General features: G+C 46.6%; 1 protein-coding gene across 2 annotated transcripts; it reads right to left on the reverse strand.

Annotated features, from left to right (window-relative positions):
• Positions 1-524: 524 nt before the first annotated feature.
• Spaca3 (sperm acrosome associated 3) lies at positions 525-7,549 on the reverse strand. 2 transcript variants are annotated; one of them, XM_070026752.1, is made up of 5 exons: positions 7,352-7,549; positions 5,243-5,518; positions 4,056-4,214; positions 3,594-3,672; positions 525-1,047 (listed from the first exon to the last, which is right to left on the reverse strand). In XM_070026752.1, the coding sequence occupies exons 2-5, from the start codon at positions 5,427-5,429 to the stop codon at positions 981-983; spliced, it is 492 nt and encodes a 163-aa protein (XP_069882853.1). In that variant the 5' UTR covers positions 5,430-5,518; positions 7,352-7,549; the 3' UTR covers positions 525-980. The 2 variants fall into 2 exon arrangements, with proteins under 2 accessions (XP_069882853.1, XP_069882854.1); XM_070026753.1 differs by having other exon boundaries at positions 5,243-5,524.
• Between the last annotated feature and the right edge of the window lie 2,014 nt (positions 7,550-9,563).

A 9,563-nucleotide genomic window follows, 5' to 3' on the forward strand; every position in this document is an offset into this window, starting at 1 on the left:
CACACCTGATTTTCTGGTCAATGGGAGACTGTGCTGCCTTCTTCTGAGCTTCTTGTACACTGAGGAAAGTAGAACACTATGCTAGTTGTGAAGGTTGCTGCTCCCAAAGTGAGTCCATCCTCACCCCACTCTCCAGCATCCCAGCAATAGGCAAGCAGTGTATGATGATTTCCCTGCCCAGAAAGTGACCAGCCACCACTATCAGTGGCACTTGAACCTCCCACTTTTAGAGAGCATTGAAGAGCAAGGTGAGCAATGACACTAAAGCCTCAGGGGTCATCTTGTAGTCACTGTACCCCCACCTCCTGGGGACAAGAATTTGTTAGCAGGAGGGCCAGCAACCGGCATCTATGACCTGAGCCACAGAAAATAAGAAGAGTCTGAGGACTCTTCCAAACAAACCAGAGGTACAGAAGGACCTAGCTAGAGTTGCCAGGTAAAAATCTAGAATGTTCCAGTTAAATTTGAATTTTAGGTACACAAGAAATAGTTTTGTTCACATTTTATTTTATTTCTTCCTGAAATTCAAAAGCTTGTACAAGGGGATTACAATTTAACATGTCCATCTAAGTGTCCAGTGCTTACAAGAAGTAATTATTAACAATAAATCTGATCCATACAATCTTTGGGGCATACGTAAAATGTACTTGTGTATCCAAAATTCAAATGAAACTAGGGAATCCTGGTTTTTATTATTGTTGATGTTTGCTTTACTAAATCTGGCAACCCTAGACATGAGCTGGGCCAGGTGTGGGAAAAGGGGGAAAGTGGGGAAGGCCAGTCCAGGTGGACAGGTGAAGAAATAATTAGAGACATTAGCTCCAATTTGGCACCTGCAGACACACTGAGAGCTAAGGTCTGCGCTTACATTAAACTCTACTTTATTAGTTGGCGTGTCTTCCCAACCCTGGGTCAGAACCAACATTTCTCAGCCCGCTGTGCATGGCTCCTAGCCTGTGTGCATAACCTGGTCCGTCCATCTAGAAGTCGCAGCCATCAACCCAGTCTCGAAGATCCTTGCCCTGGCAGTGATGCCTCCAGGCCTCCCTGGGGAGAGGAAAAGGGAAAGAGGAGAGGCCACATCAGCTACAGCCTTCAGGAGCAGGAAGGAAAGATGGGCTCTAAATAAACAGAGTCTAGTGAGGGGAAAAGGAACAAATAAACTGAGTTAACAAGTAAGGAAAGCAATGGCCCTGAAATTTTCAATATCTAGTCATCTTGTTTTGACATTGAAGGCATAAACTGATATGCTCAAATTCACCCATCTGTCATTGGTAAAGGCCTAGAGCCCTGGAGTGTGGGGCTTGGAGCTAATGTTCTTTCCCTATGCTAATGCTTCTGGTATTAGTGCTATTCTATTCTATTCTGTACTGTTCGATTTATCATATTATATATTACTTCCTCGACTATTAATTCTGCTATTAATGCTTCTGATACCTTCTTGCATGTGCCCCCCCTCACAGTTTACATAACACCATCATACTTATCACCCTTTTTCCTCTCTTTTGTTTTTGTTTTTGTTTTTTGTTGATCATGGGGCTTGAGTGCTATGCCTGGGTACTGTCCCTCAGCTCTCAGCTCAAGACAAGCTCTCTACCACTTGAGCCACAGCACCAATTCTGGTTTTCTGAGTGGTTTATTGGAGAAGAGAGTCTCACAGACTTTCCTGCGCAGGCTGGCTTTGAACCACAATCCTCAGATCTCAGCCTCCTGAGTAGCTAGGATTACAGGCGTGAGCACCAACACCCAGCCTTATCACCCTTTTCTGCCTGCCTCTAGATGCTCTATTAGGTAGATTGGGCAGATTCTACACTCTCTACTTTTCCCATTAAGAAAAAACCCTCAAACTATGATGCAAAATTACTTATCCAGGGCCTATGGCTACCTAATGACAACTGGCCCCCACTCAGTTCCCCTTTAACAGCCAATCTGAATATTTTCATTGATGGTTACTCTGTAGACTCTTTGGGGGACCATAGCCTGGTTCCAGCTTAGAGCTGAGCCAGGAGTGTGTTGGTGGGCACATTTGCTTATTTTGAGGAAGACAGACCCTACAGTCCACAAGCCCCACGTTCTCAGCGGTCCCACACTTTGATAACTAGTGCCCCCGAGGATGTCAGTGTCAAAAAGCTCAATCACCAAGAGTGCCCCTAAAAAAGCCCTAATCCCCTATCAGACAAGAAAGATCAATTGGCTTGTCTCTTCTGCCAGACCCTGAGCCTGAAGCACCTGAGTCCCCAGTGCTTGCGTGAGGAATGAATGGACGCTTTCCTCTTTGTGGAGGCCACTTTCCATGACTAGCCTCAGCCACCTCTCAGGACTTATCCTAGCCAGGAATGTACTCCCAGTGTGTGAAAGAGACTTGTTCTCTGACTTAGCCATCCATCCCAGAGTGGGGACCTTGAGGCTTCAAGCCCTTTGGTTAGTGCCAAAGGATACATTCCTCCTTCTTGATTGTAGATATGCATTATGTCTTAGAGAATCTGTCTCATCCCAAAGTTCATTCCTAGGGCTTCAACTGTTCTCAAACCAACACAAATGCCAAAGCTGTGACCATTTCAGGGTCATGTTTGTCTCCTCTCACTCCCTTTGTAAGCAATACCTCACCTGTCCCAATACCTCTTCCACAGTCCCTCTTACCACCTTTCATAGTCATCTGTGGCACATCTCTCCTCTCCAGACCCTCCACTGCTCATCTAGATGCCTGCAGAGCCATCCAAGGTCCCCTCCCCATGCCCACACACATGCTTCTACTCTCCTTTCCTTCCTTATGATTGTGGGCTGATCCTCAATGTCCAACTCTCACCTCTGTCCATAGTTCTAGATCTTCAGGCCCTTGGAACATCCCACATGCTTCTCACACAACTCTTTTGCATATGAAGAAGGGTTGGAAGGCTGGGAGGAGGGACAAAACAAAACTGCAAGCAGGAGGCTCCACAGGCCTGCCTCTGCTTCAAACAGAGAATTTCTTCTATCTCTTTTGGCTTGGAAGGTGGCTCAGTGGTAGAGTGCTTGCTTAACATGCATGAAGCCCTGGGTTCGATTCCTCAGTACCACATACACAGAAAAAGCCAGAAGTGGCGCTGTGGTTCAGGTGGTAGAGTGCTAGCCTTGAGCAAAAGAAGCTCAGGGACAGTGCTGAGGCCCTGAGTTCAAGTCCCAGGAATGGAGAGAGAGACAGAGAGAGAGAGACAGAGAGAGACAGAGACACAGAGAGACAGAGACACAGAGAGAGAGAGAATGAAGTTCGTCTATCTCTTGTATGGCTTGGGCTTTTATATAAAGTTTAGTTTTTTATGTAAAAGATGTCACCGTTTCAAAAATAATAATAACCTTCTTAGACCCTGGCCCAAAGGACTTTTGAGACATCCTAGCTACAAGCAGATCTTGGAGGAGCCAGGCTCAGCTATGTGGCCACTAATGACTTTTTTATTCTGCCTTCAGTTGAGTGTGTCATCTGTAAATACCTCTGAGTAGTGGGAATCCTCACCATCAACTGCTGGTTAGGCTAGAAAGCCTAGGGAACTTCCTGCTCTGACTCACCAATCTTGGACATACCATCTGAAGAGGGGGCTCCAGAATGACTTACTCACCAATAGCCTAGGCCTTGAGGCTCTTGGGCTATCTTCATGGCACAGATAACAGTGTCCTTGAGATTAGGGTTCAACAAGTCTAGAGTGAGAGGCAGAAAAAAACAATGAGGGAACAGAGGATAGAGCTAGTCATCCTAGAGTTTCTCTGTCTCTCTGTCTTCTCTGCATTTCTCTCTCTCTTATATGTGCACACGCACATGTGCGTGCAAGCACGCGTGTGTGCACACCTCTATCTCTGAAAGAACATGTATTCCTCTGTCCATCTCCCCTTCATCAAAAACAATCCCCTCTCCATCCCTACAACTATAGGCTAGTCTCTCAACGCAAACCTCCTAATCGGCTTCATAGAAGTTACATCCACACTGCTTATACACTATGCGTCTCCTGGGGAGGGAAAGTTGGAGGGGGAGCAAAGCAAACTGTGGAAAGAGAAGGCTGGTATAGAGCCTGATTCCAGCCTACCAGTGCAGTACATCCGGCAGATGTTGATGGCATTTGGGGTGAGGTTTTTGCACCACCTCCGGCTGCTGATCTGGAAGAGGCCATTGTTGGTGCTGCCATCAGCTTCATGGTCCACAGCAGCTGTGTTGAAACCACTTGTGAAATAAGCAAGGCAGACCCCTGGTGGAAGGGAGAGAGATACGTAGGGGAGAGGGGGTCAGAAACTAGCCTGGGTCAGATGGCTAGGGAATTGTAGACCAGAATGTCCACAGTGCCAGACCCATGCCCTTGCACTCCTAGCCTCACCTGCCCTGAGGAAGCCAGAGCAGACACCCCCCCACCTCCTTCTTTACAGATGGGTCAATCAAGGTTTAGAGGGCAAGGCAGGTTCCCCATACAGCTGCCATACAACAAGGGTCAGGATTGGATTTCAGTCCTTGCTGGCAATGTATTCAGTACCTAGGGGAGCTAAATCTGGAGTCAAGGTTAGGAAGACATAGGTGGTATCTACAAAAGGGGGTGAACAGAGGGAAAAATGAGTCCAGATGTGACAATAGTTTACAGACGGCTTCTTAGAACTGCCACCAGCTTGCAAAGTTTGGTATTGCTGATTGTTCACTTGGCCTTCTACACAGCATCAGGACTGTCTGGTCCTCATAGCCACAATGAAGTGTAGCATATTAAACTGCTCCTTTGATACCTGACTTTGAACAAATTGAAGATGGATTTCCAATTTGGCAGCCTCTCACCTGCCTCTGCTATGTGTTTAACTCAATGCTGGACATGCTGCTTTATTATTATTATTGGTATTATTATTATTATTATTATTTTGATGCCAGTACTAGGTCTTGAACTTAAGAGTCTAAGCATTGTCCCTTAGCTTTTATCACTCAAAGATGCTGCTCTCCCACTTGAGCCACAGCTCTGCTTCCAACTTTTTGCTGATTAATGGAGACAGTGGATTTTCCTGCCTGGACTGACTTTGAACCACAACCCTCAAGTCTCAGTTTCCTGAGAAACTTGGAGACTGGTCATAACTGGGGCCCAGCTAGGACTGGACATTCTTGACCTGTCATCTCCCTTACTCCTCATTTTACGTGATAGCTAAGTTAAAAAAGAAAATCCCAAGACCCTTGAAGGAAAAGGAATGAGGGATGATGGTGGGAGGGCGTAGAGAGAAGAGGGAATTGAGGGAAGGAGGTCCTTACAGTCAGCCAAGTCGTATCCCCGAAAGCCATCCAGACCAAAGTTCTGGAGTACTCTGGCCAGCTCACAGCGACTGTAGACCTTGGCCTCACTGGAGGGGAGTAGGCAGCTAAGGAGAGACAGGAAAGCCAGCACTGCAATCCCAGAGGGGCACAGCTGCTTTCTGGGAGCTGGGCTCCTGGCTTCCATATGGGTGCCACAGGTGCAGCCCCCGCCACTCTGGCTCCACGCTGAGTTTTCTCACAAACAGTCCTGGTTGTTGGTCCACTTACACACAGCTACACCTCGGAAGAAGAAGGAAGGGCAAGAGTCTTATTGTACCACTTGGAAACTGGAGAAGCTTGTGACAGAAATCTCCAAGGAAGTACCAGCCATGATCCCAAGATTTTTCTCCTCCCCAGTCCTGCTCCACTCCACCCTGCCCCAGCAGCTGAGGGGAGAAAAAGGGAAATGGAGGAGAAAACGCTAACACGTTGAACTCCAGACTACGTGATTGGTGTTATTTTGTCCTAAGGCTCAACAGTTGACAACTAGGAAGGGAGAAAGTTTGGACTGAGACCAAAGTTAACATGAATGCAAAGCCCTGAGCAGTGGATGGCACAAACCAATCCCCAAGCCCAACACCAAAGACCCTCTCTTCCAGGACTGAGTCTCCTCCTGATCATAACTGAGTCACAGTCCCTTAGAAGACCTGTCTTTCCTCTGAACTCTAGATTTCATCCCTTCCCATCTCTAAGCCTTATTCCATCAATCACCCCTTCTCCCTAGTACCACATTAAAAGAAAAGAAATATCACTATACCCTTCACCCATCTCCAGCCCACAATCCTCTTGGTCTACCTTCCCTCCAAGAAAAGTCTCCCCTAAATTCAAACTAGTATCCTGGCTTCTCTTATAAAGGCCTCTGTGTCCAGTCTTGACCCCTCTTCCAAACTCTCCTATGCACACATGCCCCAGAACAAATTTAAGTGCAAAGCCTAGCCATGTATGTAAACTCCCACCACCACAGCCCCAAAGCATGGGCCACAAGGCCATGGGCCCACCCCTGCTGCCCTGTCCTTCATTCACACATTCACTTCTGGCAATGACACATTGTCCACTCAGGAACAACTGTCTAGAACTTTAGACCTCTCCTCACCTCCATATAGTTAGCTCTCACGGATGTCTCAAGGGTCATGGCATGTCTGAGTTCTCCAGAGAGATTCTCTCGACAGACCACAACCCCACACTCCCACAGCACCTCCATCTCCTCCCCTCCCTCCATCACACTGAAGTGTAATACGCATCAATCTTCCCACTACTAAGAAAATGACTTATGTGCCAATACTGGGACTTGAACTCAAGGTCGAGAAGCTGTCCCCTTAGCATTTTTGCTCAGGGCCAAAGCTCTACCACTTGAGCCACAGCTCCACTTCTGGCTTTTTGCTAGCTAATTGGAGATGAGAGTTTCACAGACATTCTCTCTGGGCTAGAATCCTCAGATTGCAGCCTCCTGCATAGCTAGGATTGCAGGTGTGAGCCACCGGCACCTGGCTCCCTAACAAACTTAAAACAGTGGTCTGGTCTTATTTATCTTCATATACTTAAAGCCAGGGAGAGTTGCTGGTGTGCAGGGGCTACTGATAGAATGCTTCTGAAACTCAAGTGCACTGAAGTCATGACCACTGGAACATAAGCCCATCTCATCAAAGCATGGAAAAGGAGATGGAGGGAGACAATTACCCTTGCCAAGCTCTCCAAGTCTGTCAGACACTGGGCCAGGCCTTTTTTGGATGCTTCCTACTCTTAATGTTAGCTAATCCTCTTAACAATTCAAAGGCGATGGGATTCATATCTTCAGTGTATAGATGAGAAACCAAGTTCACTGCTACACAGTGAGTGTTTTCAATTTCGTGGTATCTTGTATAGTAAAATGATTTAAGGATAAATCCATCCTGAACATTTCACAGCAGGGCCAGTTTAAGAAGCTAGATCAAAGAAATAACTCCGAGACCTGCTAGTGTGTGTGTGTGTGTGTGTGTGTGTGTGTGTGTGTGTGTGTGTGTGTGTGTGTTTGTGTGTGTGTGTCCCTCCCTCTCCCCTATCAGGCTCACAAACCAGAATACCCCTCACCTCTCTCTCTCTGCCCACCACCTTGCTTTTTCCATGCCCCTCTGGGTAATGGCTCCCAGAAGCAGGGGAAGGGGGCTCACTGATCAGGAATCCTCCCTGCCAATGCTGAGTCGATGGTGACAATGACAGAGGCAGCTGTGACTCAAAACCCCGCTTTAGCTAAAGATGACCCCCCACAATATCTCCAAGGGATATTAGGTATAGAAAACAGAGGTTCCAGACCTACCCAGAGCCTTCTAGAATGCTCTAACTTCTGTGAGATCGTCTTCTAGAACCTACACCACCTATGAATCTTTGCGTTGTCTACTGAAGTCCCTCCATTTCTGGGTTCAGAGCCACGTTAAGGAGACCTAATCTCCTCCTTTCTTGGCTTCTGTGCATGCAGGCCTCTACACACACACACACACACACACACACACACACACACACACACACACACACACACACACACACACACACACACACACACACACAAACACACAGAGTACTTGGAGGGCTGAATCTATTCTCCCAAGAGATGGTTGTTTCCTAGTCATGATGAAAGGTGCCCACTGCCTCCAGGCAGCCCGAAACATGGGCTTTGAGGTCAGGTTGGCCTTGGCAGGTATGTAGACTCCACTCACTACCAGCTGAGTGGCCCAAAGAGTGACTTAACCAATCTTTTTCTTCAGTTCTTAAGTGGGAAAGACAGTGTATTAGAAGAGCTCAATAAAGATCTATAAGTGCATGGTACTCAGTGTTGAGGGCTCAATAAAAAAATTTTAAAATAGCCCTTTCAGGCCAAGAGCTGGTGGCTCATGCCTCTAATCCTAACTATTCAGGAGGCTGAGATCTAAGGATTACAGTTTGAAGCTAACTTGAGCAGGAAAGCCTGTGAGATTCTTATTTCCAACTTGCCAACAAAAAGAAGTGGAGCTGTGGCTCAAGTGTTAGCTCTGAGCAAGAAAAGCTCAGGGACAATCCCCAGGCCCTGGGTTCAAGCCCCAAGACTATTACAAAGAAGAAAACATAAATGACACTTCCTATTAAGAGCAGAGACATAACTATGTTTAGTTGTACCATGTTCACACTGTCTGGTCAGCCCAGCCCAGCCATAATAAAGAACTGAGCTTAGCCCTGCATGAGCATCCATGGGTTTTTTTTTCCTTTTACTTTCTCTTTTAAAAAATTATGATATATATGATCTCTCTCTCTCTCTCTCTCTCTCTCTCTCTCTCTCTCTCTCACACACACACACACACACACACACACACACACACACACACACACACACACACACACCACTCCTATTTAAAGCTCAAAATAAATGCAGTGGTTTGTCTTAAAATTGGATGAGAACACTTAGCAGGGGGTCCGCCCTCTAAAGTTTTAAGTGTAGGATACATTAGTATTGACTGTGGGGCCAGTGGAGAGCAGATCTGTAGAGTTCCTTCACCTTGCTCTAATGCATCTTCATGCCTCTTCCTACGTCCCCCCTCTCCACCTCCCACTCCCAGCCTCTCATACTCATTGCTCTACTCAGACTCTGTGAATGTGTCTAGGAAACTTTGATCTTTGCAGTCACTTGTCCTCCTCCAACTGGCTTATTTCCCTGAGCATACTATCCTCCAGGCATTCTGCTCCAATGTACCCAGTAAGCCTGCCTTATTCATACATTTATTTATTATGTGCCATGTTGACCAAGCACAGTCAAGAAAAATAATAAATTCGTCCAAAGAAATGTCAAAAACAAACGTGCTGAGTTCCTGCACAGACAGGATGAAGCTCAGTGGAGTCACAGAAGCTCAGTTAGACCTGGGTCATCAATTGGTTGTGTTTTTAAATTGTGTGTGTTTCCCTACCCTTAATTTTGGGAAAATTTGCCTCCCCAAAAAGCAAAATGTAAGATGGGTGCCAGTGGCTCACACCTGTAATCCTACCTACTCAGGAGGCTGAGATCTGAGGATTGTGGTTCAAAGCCAGCCCAGGCAGGAAAGTCCATGAGACTCTTATCTCCAAGGAACCACTAGAAAACCAGAATTGGTGCTGTGGCTCGAGTGGTAGAATGCTCGCCTTGAGCTGAAGAACACAGGGACAATGCCCAAGCCCAGAGTTCAAGCTCCACAACCAACAAAAAATAAAAATAAAATAAAAAAGCAAAATGTTCACACACACACACACACACACACACACACACACACACACACACACACACACACAAGCCAAGGTAAAA

The sequence above is a fragment of the Dipodomys merriami genome, unplaced genomic scaffold (genome assembly GCF_024711535.1).
Source record: "Dipodomys merriami isolate MVZ:Mamm:240054 unplaced genomic scaffold, mDipMer1.0.p SCAF_19, whole genome shotgun sequence".
In the NCBI taxonomy this organism is placed as follows: Eukaryota; Metazoa; Chordata; class Mammalia; order Rodentia; family Heteromyidae; genus Dipodomys; species Dipodomys merriami.